This window comes from Trachemys scripta, chromosome 8 (genome assembly GCF_013100865.1).
Source record: "Trachemys scripta elegans isolate TJP31775 chromosome 8, CAS_Tse_1.0, whole genome shotgun sequence".
Taxonomy (NCBI): domain Eukaryota; kingdom Metazoa; phylum Chordata; order Testudines; family Emydidae; genus Trachemys; species Trachemys scripta.
The window spans coordinates 16,167,636-16,192,204 of NC_048305.1; the positions used below are offsets into that span (position 1 = coordinate 16,167,636).

The window sequence follows — 24,569 nt, forward strand, 5'->3', positions numbered from 1 at the left end:
AAAAAAAATCTTCCCTAACAACTGCAACTTGCTCACATCTTTCTGCTTGTCATATAAGGAGACAGAATCTGGTCCATTTCATAATGCTTGTGTATGCAGCCCAAAATCATATTGGTGCTTTTGGGAGGGGAGGGAAAGGGCTGAGCTGCCTAACACATTGTAGGCTCGTATCTACTCTCTCTTTTTTTTTTTTTTTTTTATTTTTTTTTTAAATTGTTGTCTTCCTGAGATCAGGGAGAAATCTTGATAGTCGTTTATCACAATGCTGTCATCTAGTGAGCTCAAAAAATATATATGCACATTTATAGACTATAACAGGTTGATGAGCATTATTATTTACAGCAAATGTTGTAAAACTGCTATAATACTATATTGGGATCATTTAAGATAAACTTATCAATTTCCATATAGGATGTCACACATAGCTGGCGTACGGTATACTTAAATTTTGACCTTCAAAATCACATGCCCTAAGAAAAGTTTTATCACATATTAACACAAACAATTTACATAAAAATGACACCAACAACACAACCAATGAAAGAAAAGTGAAGAAAAACAAATGATACCAACCCAAGATAATAATAAACCCTTTCACGCTCTCAGTGAATGGATGCATTATATAAATGTAAATGTACTCCATGCTTTAGGTACTCACACCACTATCAATTTTATTTTACTAGAAACATATTCTAGATATGAGAAAGTTACTTACTTTACAGTAATTGGAAGTTCCTCAAGATGGGTGGTCTCTATATGTATTCCACTGTGGGTACACATGTGCTTCATGCGCCTTGGAATTGGAGAATTCTGAAAGCAGTGTCACTTGGCTCATGCATGCATCCTCACTCTCCTCATGGCTCCAACCATGGAGATAAAGGGTAAAGTAGACTAACCATCTCTCCAATTCTTTCACTACCACAAATTCAAGAATGCAGAGGTGAAGGAGGGTGGGTAGTGCAACAAAGATAGGGACCACAGACCTCGAAGAATCTTCACGTGCAATAAGGTAAGTAACTTTCTCTTCTTCTTTGACTGCTAGTTCCTATGTCTATTCCACTGTGGGTGACTGATAAGCAGTACTCAAATAGGAGGAGGATGCAGGTGGCACAGCTATTTGAAGAACCACTGTCCCAAAAGATATGTCACCCTTTCCTTGGTGCTGTACTATTTCTTGCATCCGATGAAGTAGGCTGTAGCCCATGAAAGCTTATGCTCAAATAAATTCGTTAGTCTCTAAGGTGCCACAAGTACTCCTGTTCTTTTTGCGGATACAGACTAACATGGCTGCTACTCCGAAACCTATTTCTTGTTTGAGAATCTCCTCATTACAATGGCCCCTGAAAAGAGCCAGGAATGAAGGATTTGGAGAGAGCAAGGAGGTAAGTTCAATTGCATAATCGTAATGGATGAAGATTAACAGCCACTTGTCCATTGTTATTGCACTCCAGGTCTGGAAAAGGAGTGCTAGGATGTGTGGGAATTAGCAGTTGGTGTTGTCATATGTTTGCAGCTCTTCAACTCCTGTCAAAAGTATCATTTGGATGGCGGTGGGATGATGCTGATGCTGGCAGAAGGTGCAGGGAAAAAGGACTTCTAAACCCACCACCCCTTACAGATTGGCTTATAAGGCCACTAGTGGTAAAGTGGTTGAGCCAACGGTTTAGGTTTGTATGACTGCCTGTGGAATTTTCTCTTTGGGCCTCTTCCCAGGGAGAGGAAGGTGGCCCTGGAGTCCTTTAGAATGTGTAAGGAGCCATCTATCTTTTGGTTAAAGAGATGGGTTTCATCCAAGGGCAGGTTCTCCACAATGTTCTGGATCTGTCTGAGAAATCCTGAAGCATGAAGCAATGATTTAAGGCACATGACCATGGCTATTGCCGTTTATCTTGAAGATGTGTCTGCTGCTTCTACCACTAATTGAAGAGTGGTCCTGGCAACCGACTTGCCTTCCTCAATGAGAGCCTGGAATGGAGCTGTCGTGTTGGGGAAGCTTGTTGATGAAGTCCATGGATTTGGAATATTTCAGGTAATCATACTTAGGCAACAGTGCTTGGTAATGGGCTATTCTGAACTGAAGGTTAAAAGAAGTGAAGACCTTCCTTCCTAATAAATCCAGGTGTTTACCCTCTCTGTCAACCAGAGTAGACCTAGGGTACTGCTGTCTAGAAGTCTCCATAGCAAAGTGGATAACCAAAAAGAGTTAGGTGCAGAATGAGAAGAGAAATTCTGCCCCTTTTGGCTGGAAAAAAAGAGCATTTTTCTGCTCTCTTAGGGGTAGGGGCACTAGTGGCTGGGGTGTGCCAGACTGCTCTGGCTGGTTCCAGAATGGCTTCATTAATAGGAAGCACTATTTGGCTGGATCCAAAGGCTGTAGGATGTCCAGGAGTTTATGTTGGGGATACTGAATTTCCTCAAGGGAGACCTGCAGTGCCACTACAATCCTACATAACAGTTCCTGGAAGTGCTTATGGTCACTGGGGATGTGTGTGTGTGGGAAGATATTGGAGCAACTGCTTCATCCATAGATGATGATGACAGTTTTGTGGGTACCAGAAGAATTGCTGTATCCGGCTCAGAATTCTCCCCCCTTCCATGGGGTCAGACAGAAGCTCTGGATGTCCTCTTGCAGGAAAAGGGTGAACTGACTCCCTAGCGGATCACGTCAACTCTGCAGGGTGGTACGGCCCCAATATGGCCAGTAAGACAGTCAAAATGTGGTTGTGGATGTCCCCACAGCATGGGGTACCAACAGCTGTGAGGCAGGTGCTGAGGTGGAGGTTGGCTCCAGAGGAGGAGACATCAGTTCCTCAGGGGTTCAAAGTCTACTGAGACAGAAAATGCCAATTCTGGATCCATCAGTGGTACTGATAGTTCGGCTGGAAGGAAACCATGGCTGGACAATGGGATGGGGGCCATGCTCCTCCCTTAAGCTGCATCTCATGAAGGAAGGACCTGATGGTGATGGAGATTGGGGGATGAGGGAGAGCAAAGATGTCATCAGGTGGTGCATGAGACTCTGCTGTCCCTGGAGCATGAGAGGTCCTGTCTGTCCGAACCAACAATATAAAGCAAATACAGTCTGTCCCACACTCAGGCAAGTTAAAGCTGGTATTATGGTGTTTGAAGCTCCTGATGGCTGCCCTCTGTTGGTGCTGTCAGTTCGCAGTGTTTAGGCTTAATTGGTACCGGATGAACTGATGCTACTAGAGCATGCTCTGGTACTGACAGAACACTAGATGTGTGGGCTTTCTTATCATGACCATGAGACTGGTACTGACAGAACACTAGATGTGTGGGCTTTCTTATCATGACCATGAGACTCAGGATGTTCTTTGTCCTCATGGGCTGAATGGGAAGATCTGCTCGACTTACGCAGGGTTGTATCCAACTTCTTAGACGTGAACCTGGAGGAGGTTTTGCTCTCGTGTTTATGAGAATGCTCCCTACCTTCTTGACAAGACCCCGATGGGGTCTGTGGGAGTAGATTCCCTTGCCTAACTCAGACCTCACGGTAGGAAGTGCAATCCTTGCTGAGTCAAGCTGCTGAATGGGGTTGTGGGGAAGGTCCCCCAGCCTGGATCTGACTGTGATCTCATAGCTTTCTCCATTAAGTGCTTCTTAAGACAAATTCCTGCACTTCATGGTATTACTGGGAAAAGTGCACCAGATACTGCACTGTGCCATGACACAAGCTTCCCCTTGGCAGTACAGGCAGCACTGATGGTCATCACTGACTGGGAAGGAGCACGGGCAACAAGTACAGATCTTGAAGCCTACCGGCCTGAATGTAGTGCAGCACCCTTACCATGGTACAGGAGGGTAATTCCCCAAGACAGAGGACTACCTAACTATAAAACTTAGCTAAAACTATTTACTATATATTTTTACAGACTGAAGAACAAAGGAAGACAAAGATCCAGACATTGGAGGATCTGACATAGGTCATGTGGTGGTAAGAAGGAATTGGAGAGGCGGTTGGTCAGCTCCAATTTTTACCTTCACACCTGGAGGCACGGAGGATAGTGAGGGCACATGAACGGACCAATGGACTCTACTTTCCAAATTCTCTGACTCCGGACACATGGCGTACATGTGTACCCAGTGGAATATACATAGGGATCAGCATTTGTAGAAGAAATAGTTAATTTCCCATAGGATTTTAGGGAGCAGCAAAGATGCCTGCAGAGGCATTAGATTGTATATTTATAATTTTTAACAGATAATAAAACTCTTCAAAACACATCCTACCTTCCACAGCTCTTTTGAAGAACACTTTGCAGCTGCCGCAAGTTAGGACACCATAATGACATCCAGAGGCTTCATCGGAACAGACCAGGCAAAGCTTGGGAGGTGGTCCTGTCGCTGTTGAGGTGGTGGATGGAGAAGAGCTTACATCAGATCTCACTCCAGGGCTAAAAAACAAATAGGAGGGAAGAAATTTCAGTCATACTTCTTGGAAAACCATGTCAAACATATTTCATTCATAGTCACAAGAGGAGTCAGGTATGTTGAATAACTTCAACAATGTATTTACATATTATATTTTGCATTTAGACCTGTTAAAATGATCATCTTTGTTACAGATTATGTACCCAGTGATATGCAGGTATTAAAATGTTGTATTGCTTATATCAGAGTCATTATTAAAACAATATTCTTTTTCGAGTCTGCTAATTAATCACAGAAATTCAGGATGGAACGTCACATCTTGAATTAGTTTCCCACAATAAATAAGTCAGCAGGCGGAAATTCCTATAGCTTTCCAGACTTTAATGCACACTGAAAATTAACCTCTGTATTAATAGAAGTAATGGACCCACTCGATCCAGGAGCTTAAACTAAGATATTTAACAATACTAAGTATCAGAGCGTAGCCGTGTTAGTCTGGATCTGTAAAAAGCAACAAAGTGTTCTGTGGCACCTTAAAGACTAACAGATGTATTGGACCATAAGCTTTCATGGGTGAATACCCACTTCATCAGACGCATGTAATGGAAATTTCCAGAGGCAGATATAAATATGCAGGCAAGAATCAGTCTGGAGATAATGAGGTTAGTTCAACCAGGGAGAATGAGGCCCTCTTCTAGCAGTTAAGGTGTGAACACCAAGGGAGGAGAAACTGCTTTTGTAGTTGGCTAGCCATTCACAGTCTTTGTTTAATCCTGATCTGATGGTGTCAAATTTGCAAATGAACTGAAGCTCATCAGTTTCTCTTTGAAGTCTGGTCCTGAAGTTTTTTTGCTGTAAGATGGCTACCTTTACATCTGCTATTATGTGGCCAGGGAGGTTGAAGTGTTCTCCTACAGGTTTTTGTATATTGCCATTCCTAATATCGGACTTGTGTCCATTTATCCTTTTATCTCCCTACGTAAATTTATGCATTTTCAGCCTCATTTCCCCTCTCCTCTCTGCCTAAGCTAGTCCTACATCATCCCACCTCCACTTTATAATACACTTATAAATCTTCATACCACTTCTCCTTTCTTACACATTTTAATGACGTGAAACAATTAAAATATCCCATTTGCATCCAAGTTAGCATCAGCTAAATGAATGGGACAATTCACACCTAAGTAGTATTGTTCCAGGTTCTCCAGCAGATATTGCTGCATCAGTTATACTTGCTTCATGCTTTGAAGATTTCCTTCGCAACCAAAACAACCAGAGACTTTCAAACAAAGAATAATAAATAAATAATACTAATACTACAACTAATAATACTACATACAAAAACATCTGGAGAACAAGTAGGAGGCCTTTGCTATAGCTGGTCCTTTGTATCCTCTACCTTGGAACAGTTAACCCGTTGGGATCACCACTTTAGATCAACCACAAATGTCTCCACTTCTAATCTCCCACTTTCCCTAACATTCTTGTAGAAAACTAAACTGTGTTAATGTGTTGTTTTTTTTTTGCAAATTTATATTCGGAAAGCTTTGCTGACAGGCTGTGTCTCCTGTCCAAACACAACAGCTGTTATCAGCAAGAGATAGTTTAATAATTATTATCCTACGGGCTATAGGCAAAAATAATAAGGAAAGAAATTTAGCAGAACCATGACAAGCTTACATTAAGAAAAAGTTTGACAACATTTCTCTTTTACGGGATTAATGTCAATAGCTAAAGAGTTGCAGCCAGCAAACGTGGAAATTTGGCTGAGAAAAATTAAAATCCATGAACAGAAAAAGTATGAACTAGTCAGAAACAGATTCTATTGAGACCAACAACGAGCAGCAAAATGCAGAATTACTTAGAACATCTAAACAAAAGATTGCAATGTAGAATAAGAAAGTAGGATTCTTTATTGAATAACTTAGTGTGCCTCAAAACAGAGTAATAAAAACAAGCAAAAATCCCATGTGGAGGTAAATCCACATGCTTGTTTATCAAATGATTAATAAAAACAAGCCCAGGTTCCTGTCAGAGACCAATGAAATCAGATCAAACAGTTAAAGGCTAAATCTGTGTATCATAATTAAAAAAAAATGGATTTGAAAAGTATTAAGCAAAATAAAAATAAAGCTCAACGCATCTTGATGACACCAAATAATAACTGAACTCAAAAGACAGGGAAGCAAACATATTTAGTAGCAGGACTCAAAAATTACAGGTAGCTTTGATTAGTATTATGGAACCAATAGAACTTTTCACATAAATAACTAATGGGGAAAATAGAGATTTAATTTTTTTATTCAATGTCTGTTTTGGTTTTCTAATTATTATTTATTGATTTTCTTACACCTAACCCCCTGCCCATCCTTCAAGCCCCAGACCATAACTTCTGTCTGAAACACACACAACTTTGGCAAACTGTATACAAAGGAGAAGTTTCTTTAAGAGCTTGGATCCAAAACCTTTGAAGTCAACGGGAGCTATGCCATTGACTTGAAATGGGAGAAGGATAATACCCTAACCCAGGAGATTGCTTTTATTGTAGTTCACTTTTGTCCACTGTACAAGGAGTCTTTCTTTGTTTGAGTCAAAATATCAGCATGAAGAAATCCTGAATAATACACAATGTATAGTTTTAAATCATCCCATAAATAGTGAATACATTAATTTGCTAATTTTTTTGCTAATTTTGCACATTTTTAAGGATCGTTTATAAACTGTATCCCTTTCCCTCCTTGCAGAATCACCTACAAACCATTGCTCAAATAACAGACAGAGATCAAGCATGGAAGGTAATTTCTAAAGTTAGTCTAAGATTCTTTCCTCTCCTCCCCTCCCCCCCACCTCGGAAAATGAGAAATATTTTTCTTTGGGGTACTTAATGTTTCTCATTGAGAGAGTCATTTTTAGTACCCATGTTCAAAGATTCCTCCTCATTTCCTAATGTGGAGAAAATCTTCAGCTTCAATAACAGGTCAAGGTTACCATTTAGTACAACTATCCATTCAGAGAATCCAGGAAAATGAAGAAAAATGTACATCGATTGGAGTTACTTTTCAAATTCATTTTGATATTTGGCTGTTTTCTCACTAATGGTAAATATTTTTCTAACAATAAGATCAACAGATAGGACCAGGAAATTCAATATTCAGGAAAGTTCTTGAAAGAACCACTGCTATTATCAGCATCTGTCTCTACTATCATCTACAGAAACATTCAAACCTTTCTAAAACTGTGATTACCACAGAGCCACTTGGCACTTTCTAACCTCAACACTCCACTTTTTCTAAGACGATATCTACTTTGCACCTCTTCACACATGGTGCTTGAGTGAGGTGTTTTCACTATTTGCTTCTACAATGCTTTTCTGGAGTACTTTAAATCATCATAATGGCCGAAGACTGTACGATACACAAATAAGCCTATGACAGAGGCTCTCAGCCTCCTCATATCATAGGGTATGTCTTCACTACCCACCGGATTGGCGGGTAGTAATCGATCTATCGGGGATCGATATATCGCGTCTCATTAAGACGCGATATATCGATCCCCGAACGCGCTCCCCGTCGACTCCGTAACTCCACCAGAGTGAGCGATGGTATTGCAGTCGACAGGGGAGCCGTGGCTGTCGATCCCGTGCCATGTGGATCCCCAGGTAATTCGATCTTAGATACTTCGACTTCAGCTACGCTATTCGCGTAGCTGAAGTTGCATATCTTAGATCGATTCCCCCCGTGTAGACCAGCCCATAGTCTGATCTTTTCTTGCCTTTGTATTTAGGAGGGAGAGCATAGGCGACAGCGAGTAGAGCCCTCTTTCTGGGAGGCTAGCCCCCGGCTCTGCCTGTTCTGCCCCCCCCCATTGCCAGAGCCCCGCCACCCCCATGCAGCCGGAGCCACAAGACCCCCACCACTCCCTCGTGGCTGGAGCCATGAGCCCCCTCCTCCCCCCCGAGGAGAACTGAGCACCCCCACCCTCAGCTGGAGGAGCCCCAGGCTGGCCGCAGCCATGCCGCACCTTCCCTCCCCAGACCCCAAGCTGCCCCAGGGAAAAACATCTCCTCTCGAAGAAACTTTTGATATGCCCCATGCAGGTTCCCAGGTAGCTGAGGAAGTAGTACCGGTATTTGCTACTCAGCTTCCTGGGTTCATCAGTAATCTCTCTGGAGTCAAGGTGGCGCTTACCTCAGGGGGATGGGGTAGGGGGAGGGATGACTCCCCGGAAGCATCAACATCCCTCAGCTCCTAGGGGGAGGCGTGGCCTGCGCGCTGCCTCCACCTGCAGGCACCGCCCCAGCAGCTCCAATTGGCTGCAGTTCCTGGCCAATGGTAGCTGCAGAGCTGGCCCCTGGGGAGGAGGCAGTGTGCAGAGCTGCCTGGACACACCTCCGCCTAGGAGCTAAGGGAAGGGGATGTCGCCGCTTCCAGGGAGGTGCGGAGCCAGGTAGGGAGCCTGCCAGCCCTGCCAACGCCCCTCCCAGCACCAGTGGGAGTCTTGGCCCTCCCCCCGAACACCCATGGTGCCCCCAGGCCACGTCCCTCCCCAAGATTTAGTCAGGGGTATATAGTACAAGTCATGGACAGGTCATGGGCTGTGAATTTTTGTTTACTGCCTGTGACCTGTCCATGACTTTTATTAAAAATACCCGTGACTAAAACGTAGCCTTAGCTATTACTAGTATCCTTTAGGTGCTTAAAATTGGTTAATAATTTGTTCCGGTATCTATTCAGGTATCGAAGTTAGGCTGACTGGTATATAATTCCCCAGGTTCTCTTTATTCCTCTTTTTAAAGACAAGTACTACTGTTTGTTTTTCTCCAGTCCTCTGGGAACTTACCCATCCTCCATGAATTCTCAAAGATAATTGCTAACCGTTCCGAGATTGGTTCAGCTAGCTCCTCGAGAACTCTAGACTAATTTCCAATTACATCTAACTTATCTAAGTATTCTTTTAAATCGGTTATCTCCCTATTTCAGACTGCATTCCTTCCCCTTTGTTAGCATTAATTGTGTAAATATCTGGTCACCATTAACCCTTTTAGTGAAGAATGAAGCAAAATAGGCATTAGATACCTGCTGCCATCTATTATTAGCTCTCCTTCTTGCTAAGTAGAGGACCTATGCTTTCTTTCCACAGAGAATATGGTGGATAATAGTTTCACCAACACTAACTGAAACTTAACTCTTGAACTTAAATAGCCAAGCCAGGATGTACAAAACAGCAAATTCAGTTAGAATGATTGACCTCTGAGACCTGAGCACTGAAATGGGAAAAAAAACTTCCAAATTGTGTGCCGGACAATAAAAACCTTACATCATATGAGATTTTCAGACATCTTATACTCTGTTTTTTATTAATAAAGGTTAGAGTCAACCTACCAAACCTTTTCCATAGTGTTCAGCAACACAGGCTTATTTCATTATGGTTATTTTATCTCTATTTCTAATACTTTCTTTCATCTAAGATTACTTGAATTGGGTCTTGGAAATGTTAGATGGGGCAATTAGTAATAGATGCCACAGAAAAAGAACCTCAATTCTGAGCTTATGTAGAAGGAGAACCATGATTAGGTAATGGCTTGGGGGAACTGCAGCTCCGTCTGTGTATCCATCGCCTCAAATTGTGCCAGTGATGGCCAAGGCTGCTAGGGTTTGGAGAAGTGAATGATCTGAAAGGTCTTAGACATTATCCAATGTAATACAGAAAATATAACAGGGTAGTCTGTGACCATACTATGAAATTATATGATCCCACCGTCAGAGTGAGCCTCCAAAATTTACCCTCAATGCCTGTGTATGTTAGTTAAGTATTATTAGTCTTATTCTGCACCTAACTGGATCAAGTGACTTGTCTAAGCTCTCACAGAAAGTCTGTGGCACAGCTGGGAAGTGAACAAAGGCCTCCACTGCCTAGTGGAACCACTCTTTCTCTCCAGACTAACCTTTTCCTGGGGGGAAGAGGGAGAAACATTTAAAGAAGACAATTTGGCTACCATTTTGATAGTGTACTCACTGCTATTACTTGTCTATCTTTGGACCTGGGTAGAGAATTCTTCTTTTGCATTGTCTCACTGTGCCTCCCAGATCAAAGGAGCCACTGTCTTCAAGCATAGGCAAGATCAAAGCTCCCATGCCTACTTGTTTGCTCATGTAAGCAAACTCTTATTACATGAAAAAGTTGCTTTTTCCTGCCATAACACAAACAGGGCCCAGCAATGCACTAAACTCCTATTGCCACATTAAAATGTTACATATACACTCTGAATGGTTGTAAGATTAAGTGTAAAATGATCTGCTCTCAGTTCCAGAAAACTTAAGCTCATTAGCTTTTGCACTTGCTGACCAATGAGCTTTATATTCATAACCTCTTTGAATTCCTTGGTCGCGATTACTTTTCTTAGTGTTCTTCGAAGAAATGATTCCCATGTGATTATCCTAGTACCCGTTAACCCATTAAAATGCACTCTTTCCACACTGTCCTTATTATTGCCATGTTCCCAGCAGACAGGATAACACAAGAACAGCCATACTGGGTCAAACTAATGGTCCATCTACTCCAGGATCCTGTATCCAACACTGGCCAGTACCAGAGCTTCAGGAGCATACAGAACCAGAGGGTTGGAGATAGCCACCTGTTTTCCCCTTTATATACTGGCATTATATTTTCTGTCCCTTTTCTAATAGTGCCTAACATTCTGTTAGCCTTTATGACCACTGCAGTGCACAGAGCTGCACTACACTGCCCAGCCAGTGGAACCAAGGGCAGGGAGACTGTCCCTCTTGTGCGCTCAGTGTGCCCTGCTAGCACCCAGACAATGCAGAGGAGGAAGCCATCTGATTCCAGTGCAGGGGAGACAAAGTCTGGACCAGAGAAAAGGGAAAGGAGTAGGAGGGGACTAGAGGGAGGGAGGAGAAGAGAAATTGCCTGGGAGTTGGAGGAGAAGCATTGACTCTGTTGGGCAATTAGACTGACTGGGAGCCAGGGGGGGATGGAAGTGACAGGAGACACAGACTGGAGGAGGAGCTAAGAGAAGGAAAACTGGGACTGGCTGCGCAAGGGAGACTAGGACAAGAAGCCTAAGGAGTGGACACTGGGAGTGTTTACATGAGGAGAATGGGGCTGGTATGAGACTGGGAAAGGGACAGGTTGGAGGGGATGGGGCAGAAGGGGTCAAGCTTGGGGAGAATGGGCAGAAGAGTTTGTGTTCACTAGAGCACACGTCCCTCTGGAGCTTGGAATGGAACCTAAGTATCTCAAGTCCTGCCAGCATATATCTGCGAAAGCCACCAACAAAGCATGTTTCGCTCCCTCCAGTGTTAATCCACATAGAGGGTGATAACGTAACTGCTACCATGTACTCCATTAGCTCAAGTGAAAGATATCTGTGCAGTGTATCTAATCCTGCTGATGACCATGCGTGTCATCGTGATGTCACATGATGGAATTTCTGTGTTTTCAGTTTGCTTTTTTAGAAATGTAGGAAACTACATAAATGATGGTAAAAAGATTACAGTTGCAAAGTCAAGCACTCTAAAGTTAGGAAGTGCCTGAATTAAGACTGATTGTGCAACCTTAATTCGGTCTACTTGTGTATATGCATTATGATAATTACATGATCACCCACTTTTTCCACAAGACCCTGCCTCATTAAGTGAACAGAATGGATGGTGTTCAATTAATAAGCAACTATTCCATTTTGTTTTAGTCTCATTATTCAATGTATGGCCTTAGTTCTTATTTATTTCACACTATTCAAAACACTATTAAGAACACAGAATGGCCTCTTGAGCTTTTCTATGGAACTCACCACTACCGAACCTGAGTGCTTCACAAACATGAACTGATATTCAAAACACCCCCATGAAATAAATGGGTATTATCATCATCATTTTATGGATGGCGAGCTGAGGCACAACGAGATTAACATAAAAAGTATGCATTAACTTTGGGCGTCAAATATGAGATACCTAAGACCTGCTTTTTCAGAGTACTTTAATATTATTTTATTAAATATTTTATATATTCAGAGTATTTTATATATTCAGTCTCATTTTCTTCAGTTGCAACTGTGAGTGCTCAGCACTTCTGCAAAAGAGACCAGAGTGTCTCAAGCTGGACACTCATAAAATTAGGAAGAATTCACAATGAGTGATCACCTATGAAAAATTTGGTTTGATTGATTTGACCAGCATCACATAAGAGCTCTATGAAGAAAACTGGCATGATGGCATTTAGCTTCTTGACCATGAGACTATGCCCCCTCTTCCCTGCAATTCTCTCTCACACTCGCTAGGCAACTCCTAGATGTTTGGTGCTGGACTTTGCAACACTGAGTGAGTGAGTGAGTGAGTGTCTCCAAGTTTAATATTCTCCTACAGCAATCATATGTACGACCAGACTTTTTATTTTCTTTGACACCCTTCTTTGAATATCTCAAACTATCTTCACTTCTCCAGTTCCGACACTACACAAATACTTATGTAGTGATGTTAGAGCTCCTTCAAGCAAGTTCATGAGAAGTAGATACCAGATTCTGATGGCACTGCTTGCTGTTTATTTAGATAATTTGATGTCTATGTATAATGGTATACTATAGTTCACCATTTCCAATATTCGCTTGTCTGAGGAATTTTTTGTTCACAACACAAGAAACATTACCAGTTTGATTCAGATTGTCAACTCCTTGTGGCAGGGAGCTGGCATTGGGTGAATATAACTGTGCCAAGCACACTGCTGGCATCAAATAAGTCGATTAAAAAATTCCCTATGTTGTGCAGGCTGGTAGAGAGAAGAAAATCATTACAGGTTTGATTTCAGAGAGTAAGTCCAGTGGGTAAGGCACTAACCTGGGACATGGGAAACTGGGGTTCAATTCCCAGCTCCACCACAAAGTCCCTTTGTTATCCTGGTAAAGTCATTTAGATCTTGACTTAACTAGAGAAAAAGGTGTCATTTTACAAGGTGGGAACTAATGGTGATAAAAATACACCTTTTTTCCCTAGTCTGGACATGCCAGTATGTATAAAATGAGGATAATAATGGTATTTCGCTACTTCATGCTGGGTGTCGCGAGGATAAATTCACAGAAGATTGGGTAGTGTTCAGATACATATAACAGGAGTTACCGAATTACCTAAACTAGATTTGAGTACCGAAAGATTATCAAGTTACCTGATGCCTTGCTTCTCCTTCCCTAAAACTTTGTAAATTCATGACCACTCCTCTTTTCAAGGAAGCATTTATCAATTTTCATAGAGAATGCTAAAACTATGTCAAGCATATTCTACAGTAACAGCTCCATCATCTTTAATTTTAATAAGGCTCATTTGCTCTATGAATCCCATATAAAAATGTAGTATGAGACAGAAAGCAGATAATATGATTTACAAAACTAAAAATAAACTGATTAATACAACAATAGCCAGCACTCTTCTGTCTAATCTGGGTTTCTGGCATCTCTTACAGGTAAGGCTACGTCAGATAAAGACAATATTTACTGGCTGCATGAAGAACTACCAGATGCTACCTTTCCATGGTTGTGTGAAATTGTATTTTGTTTGCCACACAAATATGGATACTAGGATGGATCACAATGAATGAAAACCAAAGAATTTCAGACAACAAAATGCAATTTTTAGTAAACATTGAACAAACTAGTTGTGTAATTAATATAAATCTTTACCCATAATCCCTTACTGTAAAGCAGCATAAGAAGGAAAACACTTACTACCTGAGCAAAAAAATTAGACTTCATGGTCTATCCTTTCATTGCAGATTATATTTTTAACCATCTACTAGATCTTCAGAAAATCAGTTAATTCTCACTCTTTCCTAATTCAATGAAGAAAAAACTGAGGTGGCAGAAAGGCACATGCAAAAAGGCAAGAAAGTGTTCCAAATTATACAGTTATGATGTTCACAAACCCTGAAATTATTATTTTAGGATTTCAGGGTCCTAATTCAGAACTCCATTTGCAGGGAAAAACTTCAATTAATTTATATATAATTTAAACACATACACTTCATATGTAGGGTTAAGATACCTGATATAAACTAAATAATAATCACTTTCTTACTGGGCTGCTCAAGTGTCAACAATGGGGCGGGGGGGAGGGGGAAGGTGTTGTTTGCTTCTCTTTAGAGGCAGAGCTAAAGAAAGACAAAGATAGAAATAAAGACTGGCTGGAAAGAGAAGAGTAGAGTAGAGAGAAATTAGCTCTTCAGAAATCAAGTTATTTAACTAACAGCAATTTTTTTTTTGTTAATGATTTGACAGAGACTTCTCAAAGCAAGCTCAGAGTCCAAACATTGCGGGCCCCCCCCCCCCCAAAAAAAAAAGGGTGCAGTAAAACTCTTGGTGCTGTGAAACAGATTTTCACTGCACAATGTCCACAGCCGTGAGTGGACATGTTTGCATGAAGGGATAAAATAAACATTTTTACAACTGGAAAGAGAACCTAACATCCATTTGGCTCCAAGTGAGTTACACTGGTAAAGAACCCCCAGCAGACTGGGAAGAAAAATCATCGGAAAATAGTGAGTTAGTGATACAAACAAGAGATGATCTTATTGCTAGAATATTAAAACAGAGATAGGAGACATAGAAGCTCATAAAACTGACAGACCTGTAATTAACTATGAAAACTTTAAAAGAAAGATGTGACAGATAAAGTTATTCACTCCCCTGAAGTAGTAAGCCTTCCTTCAGTTCAATTCTTTGCTACTGAGAAAAACCTTTAATGTTTTTAAATACAACAGTTCATCCTTGTTTCTTTCAAGCCTTAATTATAAAATCTCCCTGATACAATGTGGTTATAGTACTTTCAGGCCAAACTGCATTAAAACACTCTACAATTCTACTAGAGCACCTCTTTTAAAAATATTTTGAATTAGTTTTTTAAAAATATAAAATTTCTATTGAGACATGAAGGCAAATATATTCAATACTTACCTTTATTTTTATAGAATCGTTGTAAATAATTAGTAATTCTAAGACATAATTAACCTTCAACCAGTGCATAAAGACTTTGAAATTTTTCATGACTTAGCACTCTAAAATTGGTGTTTTCAATTCTATCTACTGCTTGTTTAAAAAACAATGAAAGAAATTGCATAATGTCAACTTGTTGACATGGCAAGAGTTACATTGGTATACAACGAAGCATAACAATGGATGGACCACTAAAGATACGCATTTGTCTCCAAGATGCACTTAGTCTACAAGTCTGCACCTCTATCATTTAGTCTTTCAATCGAGCATGTGAAGTTATGTAAGGTGAAAACTAAGCACATATCCTATTCTTCAAAAGACAGAGTTATAGAAGACACCTGTCAGTTCTAAAGGGTATATTCTCCCCTCAAAAGCCACATGAAACTAGAGTCATTAATGATAATGAGTTATACATGTGCGATGAGATGAGAGGCTTAATAGTTTAAAGGCTTGGAGTGGCTCTAAGGAAAACATCTAGAACCTACAAAACAGGCTGAGCAATGCACCCCAGAAGACCTATTGTGGTTTTAAGTACAAGCTGCCATCTTAACAGTCTTTCAGTTTACTAAAGTTACTCCAGAAAAAAGTGAGAGGAAAATACATACAAATAAATTCTTTAAGTTATAACAAAAACCTAGCAATTAATATGAAAACTGGCAACCCTTGTGCTTACTATTACATTACAAGGATAGTATAACAGGTGCTGGAAAACTGGAGTAAAAGTTGATAACAGTGGACCATCAGTTTTGGTCTAAGAAGCAGACAGTATGGGTCAAAGTGGAAAAAGAAAATAGCTCAGAGATTTGCTAAAATCTCTCAAGTCTGAATCACTTTAAGGAAGATCAGTCATCTTGCTTCCACTGTGCTACTACCTTTGTACACAGGAGTTTCACTGATTCCATGCTAAGTCCAAATCATGACACACAATATACTTCACAAAAGGATTGGTTCTGGCAGCTTGATTTAAAAATTATGCTAAACTGAAGTAAATTACTGATCCACAAAAATTAGATCATCAGGATTGCATTTTCTGGCTTGCTCACGTATTCCTGCTTTACCTTAAGAATTATAAATTATTTACTTCATACCCTGGCTAAGTAGAAATATAGTTTTCAAATCAAATATGAAAAAAAAAAATCTCAGAAACAGGTTATATTATATTATTAAAAATGTACTCTCACTAGAATACTCAACTCAATTTTTCCTTGCCAATTAAAATAAGTAATATTTTTTAAAAAAAAAGAAGATTTATTTAAGGCTGTCTCCCACTATCAGTAACGTTTTATTGGTAAATTATGGTGAGACTATTTACTCATTATCACAGTTGTACAGATTTTCCCATAAATGGAAAAAAGGCTGTAAAATTACTCCTGTTATTCATTTTGGTAGATTAAAAGACAAGACCATGTGCACATTATATAGATAAATTATAGGCAAGGATGGTAACATCGCCTATTATTAAGGTTGCCCAACTGTTCCTATCAGACTGTCTTTTCAGTTGGATATAACTTTTGGCTAACTCTACCTGTTTGGGCTGAAGTTTTCCATGCTGGGTGTCTGTGTCAGGCTCAACATTTTTGGAAGATTTCAGACAAAGCAATTCAGCTATTTTTAAGAAGGAGGCTAGGGAAAAATAGGCCCATATTAAAATTCCATTTCTTTCAGAAGCTTGAGCATTCTCATGCTTTGGAGCAGAGACTTGAAATTTGGCACGTGTAGTCTGTGTCAGGGTTGTGGCTTTTGCTGTTTCCATGAAAAATCTGCCTAAATTTGGCCAAGTCATAAGTCTTTAAAAAAAATTACAGTTTGAACATGCTTAATGGTGTTGTCTTAGACTTCAGCAGCCAATTCCCCAAAAATTTCATCTGCACTGAGCATGCTGCAGACTGGGGATCCCGGGAGCAGAGAACTTGTCTCATCTGTGCTCTCAATGAGCCCCTGTTGGCTTAAAGGAAGAAGCTGCTTGATACTGACACAGCAGGAACAAAAGAAGAACCTAGGGGAAAGGATATGGAATCTGGGGACAGATTTCACAAAGAGCCAGGATGCTGGGAATGAGATTGGATAAAGAATCCCAAAAAGGGGTTTAAGACTGGTATCCAGTGCGGACAGGAAACTGGGAATGGCAGGGCAAGAAGACTGGGATGAGGAACCAGGGTGGGGAAGATACACGACTGGAAAAGAGACAGATTGGAGGGGATGGGACAGAGGAGTCAATGCCCACTAGAGCACGCTTCCCTCCAGAGCTTGGAATGGAAGCCAGGATTCCTGAGTCTTACCATTCCTCTGCTGCCAGCAAATATCTGTGAAACCCACCAAGAAAGTGTTCCATCTGCTTCTAATGGCCGGTTCACAGAGAGGATAACAACCTACTACTTGCTATCATTTATGCTGTTAGCACAAGTGGCAGAGATTTAAGTGGTCAATCTAAAGGCTGGAACCCTGCTGATGATTCGTGTGTATGTCATGTGATGCTACATGATGAATTTTGTTTTTTCTGTTTGCTTTTTAAAACCTAGGAAATTATACACAAAAAACTAAAACATCAAGGTTTCAGAGTTAAATGCTCAAAGGATAGGCAGTGCCAGAATTAAGGTTACCTGTGCAACTTAATTTGGTCCCCTTGTGCGTAGGTATTATCATAAAGCCTTTAACTACATGATCACATACTATTTCCCCCCCAGAATCTCTGCCTCATAACTGCACAGGATTAATTTAATGAGTCAGTCTTTACAAATCCAAGTTTGAAAAGTTTGACCGCAATGTGTATGTATATATTGTGTCCATATGCATATACATGTACTTGTGCGCGCATGTATATGCACACAAATATACATCAATTTCTTGATATGCCCTGGTAACATTATTAAATACATCATCTTCCTGCTTCTATCACTAAGACTCATCAGTCAGAATGCCACGATAATTGTTAGGAGAAAACTGACTGAAGTGAAAAGGAAGCTTTACATTAATTCTGATACTTTGTGTGTAAGTAGGAAAAGTCTGAATACTGAGGTGTGTGGGTATTTTTTTTTTGTTTTTATAAAGAAAAAGCATTGGTTATCCTACCCTCACAACAAAAACAGAGGTGACAATTAACTATTTCAAACCAGTTGGCATTTCAGTTTTGGGTTAAATAATTCCCAACACTACCTGATTTTTTTACTTTAAGTAATACTGGGCTACTTACCAGATTTACTAACACTCTCACCAATCTTTCATTAATGGCCCAGAAGCTCTAAAAAGGCGAGTATTAGGCAGTCTATTGCCCACCAAACACCTTAGGGAACTACATGTGACAGAGGTCTCTCATAACATGGTCACTGTGGTTGAGAGTCTCTGAAGATTATTGCTGGTAAAATTTCACCTATGCTTACATTTCAGACTCTCTTTTCAAATCCCAGCTCCATACAAGCCAACACAGTTGCTGAGGAATGTATGCATTGGATTTTCCATTTAGTAAACACGGAGACCCCCAGTTAAATATTTTCAATGAAGGTGAACATACCAATTTGCATCAAAGTCAGTGGTCTCCCTACGATTTGGACAGTGGGTTACTTTACTTTGGCTCTCTCTACTGACTACCTGGCTCTACAGCAGTTCTACATAAAAAATAACTATTTTTAGTTTTTAAAATTTTCAAAAAGACAAAAAGCTGGATTATTCTGGTAAAAAAAAAAAAAAAAAAAAAAAAAAGATTTTGGATCATAAGTATATTCCTGACCAGACTGCAACAATTTTAAAAAGGTATATCAAATTACTGTACTTAACCAATAACTCTGAACAAGTAAGTCCAATATTACCACTGCAGAAATCTACAAGACAACAAGATTGGCACCATTCCCCCATCATTCACCTACATGATGTACTTTATCACCAATGGCTAAACTGCATTTTATTTTTGAAGCCACAATCACTGTATGAGTAAAGGTTATTAAAAATGCTATTGACCTGTCACCCAGAGTGTGTGAAAGAAATGCCTTGTTCAGCTTTCAACTTTGAAACTTCACACCTCTGAATACAGAAACTCATCCCAGATAAACGCATGCTCTCTCAGAATCAAATCAGCACATAGCTATCATCACGCCCCTGCCTTCTGGATCCACCTCTTCTTCTGAGGCCTGATGAATACAGTTTACAACTAATTTAAAACTACATACAGTATCTGGTAGTTTCAAAGTGCAATCTATTTTAATAGTGTGATGGTTTAGGTGAAATATATGCTTCATTGTCACAATCTACTTACTGTGTTTATGTAATAGCCCTCATCATCTTTGCATTCTTTTTTATCTGCCTTTACAAGTGTCTTTGCATTATGAGTCATTGCTCAGGGGTAAAATGTATTAAGCAAGTTCTCCTTATGCTTCTAACCCTTTTATATAATAATGAACTCAGCACAGGTATATAAAACAAACTTATAATGGGAATATGTCTTCAATCTAATTTCTCTCTCCACAATGAAAACAACATGGCAACAGCTAACTTGGGCTTTGCTAGAATACTCAAGCTGCTGTCTGAGCATACAAAGTCCTTAAACACCTTCAGTGCAAAACTGCACTTAAGAGTCTGTCAAAGTTTCTTTTAAATTTTGCTTGTTAAATCATAGTTCTTCTCCTTCACCCACATACCTTGTGAGTCATTTGCAGGGAATCTTAACTAAGACCCAGAAGTCAGCTTTGGATATATAAATGCCAAATATTTGTTTTCTCACTGTACAAGGCTAATGGCAGAAAGCACTTATTGGAATCCAATGATCATATATTAAATTGTTATTGGTTGGGATAAACTAGATATTTACTTCTCTCACACCAGTATATTATAGCATAACTTACTGAACAATAAGGAAATACAGAAAAATGTAAACAGTTTTAAAGGGATGTAAAATAGTTTTAAAGTTCAAATAGACAAAACACTATTTAGGTTTTCTATTTTTCAGTACGTACTATTTAAGCACTTTAGATTCTAAAGCAGCCAAATGCTTTTATACATAACGCAAAAATAAAAATAAACGAGTACACTCTCTGTAAATTTGTTGCATAAGAACCAGCCAGATTCTTGATGCTGAGATGCTTGAAGTCTGTATATCCAAGAGGTCAACTGGAATCCAGAGAACAGACTCCAATTGTCCTTTATCAAGCATCCCAAGAACATAATAAAATTAGTATTATTGGAGCAATATTTTCTTAATACCTATTTACCGTACCTTACTAGCCCTTAGAACAAATAAATCAAACAGACATTTAAAACAAAAACAAAAAACAAAACAAAAACAAAAGAAAAGGGGGGAAGGATAGCTCAGTGGTTTGAGCATTGGCCTGCTAAACCCAGGGTTGAGAGTTCAATCCTTGAAGGGGCCATTTAGGGAACTGGGGCAAAAATCTGTCTGGGGATTGGTACTGCTTTAAGATGACCTCCTGAGGTCCCTTCCAACCCAGATATTCTATGAAAAACACCTGAGAGCCAAAACAGCCCTGTTAAAAACAATTAGAACTACTGATGCTGGCATGAAGCTGGCATCTAGGTAGACCACCTGGTCCAAAGAAAAGAGGGAAGTGACATGTAAATGCTACAGTGTGGGAATGGTATACAAATGTAAATAGAACGAACTAGTTTACAAGATTTCCCACTTTTTGGAAAGTATATGTAATTAGCAGAGTTAGACCTCAGATTAAAAAAGTGTCAATAAGAACAGAGTTTAATAGAGTTTGCACTTTCATGGCATTCTGGCAAAATGGATCTCAACAACTACTGTATCTTCTACAGTTTATTACGTTTCTTATAAATGACTTTCTATTGGTATACATGTACCCGGAGGCAACAGGTAACAGGAGTGTAAATACACATACAAATTAACAAAGAATGACCTATCTGTGCACAGGGTTCTATCAAAAGACCAACTGATTAAAAGCAATTCAAGCGCTGTAGTTTCCCTGTGAATTTATTGTTGTTTTAGTTAATATTTTACAGAGCCCTGTGAAATTCCTTCCAAAATGTGCACTTCTTTCTGAAAAGCAAGGTTTTCCTAAGACCCAATTTATGTTCATTTCCACTTTATTTGGTGTTCAATGATCATCTTTACTTTGGCACTGCATGTTGCTAACAAGGATGAGAATCGTCACCTACCACACAAGGTCTCAGCTTTAATTATTTTGCCAGACTCAGAAGTTGAAGTTACTGGAGTTTGTTTGCACTCTAAAAAGTGTGCATGGCTTCGGCTCACTTCAGAACCACTTGCATTAGAGAAATTCTTCTGCGTTTCTTTAAAATGGCGTCTGCTACCATTTTAGAACTCACACAGGAGTGGAAAAGAAACATCTAAAGCGAGTGAGTGATGTGATTTTTTTTTTTTTTTGGATACTGTCCAGAATGTAAAGGTTTCAAGGGCACAGCCAGAGTTTTCTTGGAATGGATAAATTGTAATTGCTGTTGCAGCTGCAACCTTAGGTAGAGCTCTGAGGATTTCAAACATACTACAGTCTTATAGTATTTATGACTGAAATATAATAATTCAATTAAAGTTTAATATTTTACTTGTATTAATCTTTGTTACAGTAAAGCAGAAAAACACACTACACCCAGACTCAAGGATTTATATGTACCTCATGTTTTTCAGAAATTCTTTTCAATGTTCTCCATTGTGCATCCTTACTTCCTTTACAGAATGGCCTGCAAGACAGTCGGACAGTAGAAACCAGCATCCTGCCTCTAAAAAGCATTTAAGTTAAAATACGGACTCAAGCCATTATGGAGCTTCCTAAAATCTTGATGCTTTGAAGGATCAGATCTTTAGGCCTCAGTGTTGCAGGGACTTCTTGCTTTATGCATACATATAGTTCTTTTGGTGTCAATATACTGGGTGCATAATGCTCAGCACAGAAGGCAGTCTTTAGTTTGGAGGATACCCACTGATTAAAGAGTAGTGAGTTTGAAGTAGGTAGAGCCAGGCTCAGAAGGTCTACCATGGACAGGAGTTATGAAAAGACAAATTCGGATTTCAAACAGAGAATGTTTGAAACTGTTTGTCTCCTTTTAATATGGGAACGTAGCAAACATTCTTTTCGAAAAACTCTAACAGTTTCCATACGTATATAAAATAAACACACTTTTTTCTGGAAACGGATTTTTAGTTTAACAATTTTACAATACTGTATTTCACAAGAGAACCCCCAATCACCTGCCAAAACATGAATCATGAAGTTGATATTTTAAGGACATGCCAATAATTTGTTCCATAAGTATCTCACAACATTGGATTAACTGAAAGAGTGATGTTTCTGCAGACTAATATTTTCTAAACGTTATACTGATTAAAAGTGGCTAAACAAAGTGGAAAAATTCAAAGCTCTTTAGCTGTGCGTTGACTGTACTAAGCACATACCAAAAAGTAATAAAACTCGTACTAAGCAAAAAGTTTACAGTTCCAAACATCACATTCTTTTTTTTTTTTTTTTTTTTAATTAGAATGATGTGCAACCTAGGTATAGAACAAAAAGGACCCTTACAGCTTTAGATGCTATACTGCATACATGTAAAGTTATCATAGTAAAGATTCTACTGCACAACAGAGAGTTCTGAATAGGACTGGGGCCTCTTTGTGCGAGGTGTCACAGAAAAACATAGAAAGACAAGTTTCTCCCCTTTAGAGTGTATAATTTTGTTATATTATCTCAACAGGTAGCAATTTGCAGTCCCAGATTAAAGAATTGTTGGGCCATGTGCACCCCCACACTCCCAGGCCCTCTGTGGAGGAATGTTGGAGAGCAAATCTGCCTGGTTCCCTGCTCTTGCCCAATGGCTCTCATCCCAGCACACAGGTGGAATCCACTACAACAACTTCTCCTTCCTGGTCCTGGGTTGTTCCACCTAGTGGTTGGGGGCTTCCAGGAGACGGGGGCCCTGTGCAAGTGTACTGAGTGAACACTGGTTCATCTGTGCTAGGCTATATGGGCCAATTTCCACACCCCCGACCTCTGCAATCCCTCTGGCAAGAGAATAATACTGAAACCTTCTGATTCAGGGAGGCCAACAGATCTATTGCTGAGAGACTAAATTTCTTTACCAGGAGTTGAAACACCTCTGGGTGAAATTCCCATTCTGGATGATCTAACTTTTGTCTGCCGAGCAAGTTGGCCATTAAATTTTGCCTCAGATGCAAATTGACTGCAGATTCTCCTTTGCCCAAATCACCAGAAGACAAGCTTCTCTTGGAATGACTGTAAATGTATGATATAGCTGAGATACTGTCTGTCATGATCAGCACATGAGGTAAATCCAGTTACAGGAGCAGAGCCCTGAGACCATACTGGATGCCCTAAGCTTTCATCAGTTTATGCTGTGCTTGTTTTCTTGTTTGGACCAGATCCTTTGGACAGTCCTTGATCTCAGCTGAATGACTCGAGAAATCTCCTGGGGTGAGATATCTTCACTGAGGGGTGCATAAGAAATAGTTGAGGGAGCGATAAGAGGAAAGTATGTAGTAGCCTCATATGAGCGCTGGCGCACTACGAATAACCACATGGGAGATCATTTATCCCAGAATGGATACTCCCCTTGAGAAGCTGACTGTTTTGGTAAGACTTCTTTGCTTCTCCTGTCTTTATTGCAAAAAGAACTTTGCATGGGACAGTGACTGTTCCCACTCAGAGATTGGGAGTATGCAGAGACTGTTAACTGATTGTTTCACAAAACCGTGGCTCTGCAGCATCCTTATTGCTTCAGAGGTACAGTCTATGAATGACTCCGGATGAGGCTTGTATAAGGAGGTCAAAGTCACCTTGGAAGGTGTAGACATAGACCCCTTACTGTCCAAGAGTCGATATTAATACTACCAGAACTTTCGTAAACACTTTCAGTGCTGTTGCTAAAGCAAGGGAAAAGGACATCTATTGGTAATGTTGTGCGCTGAGAGCAAAGCTTAAGAAGCATCTGTGAGACTGCCAAATTGGGATATGGATATATTTCAGAGTAGCAGCCGTGTTAGTCTGTATCCGCAAAAAGAAGAACAGGAGTACTTGTGGCACCTTAGAGACTAACAAATTTATTAGAGCATAAGCTTTCGTGGACTACAGCCCACTTCTTCGGATGCATATAGAATGGAACATATATTGAGGAGATACATATACACACATACAGAGAGCATAAACAGGTGGGAGTTGTCTTACCAACTCTGAGAGGCCAATTAATT

The 24,569-nt window shown here is 39.9% G+C and overlaps 1 protein-coding gene across 5 annotated transcripts in view; it reads right to left on the reverse strand.

The window, feature by feature from the left end:
* Nucleotides 1–24,569, reverse strand: part of NR3C1 (nuclear receptor subfamily 3 group C member 1) — a 159,743-nt gene that overhangs the window by 46,909 nt on the left and 88,265 nt on the right. For all 5 annotated transcript variants that reach the window (XM_034779963.1, XM_034779962.1, XM_034779964.1 and 2 more), the window contains exon 3: nt 4,252–4,415. In XM_034779963.1, the coding sequence (XP_034635854.1) occupies nt 4,252–4,415 (164 nt within the window). The remainder of the gene's footprint in view (nt 1–4,251; nt 4,416–24,569) is intronic.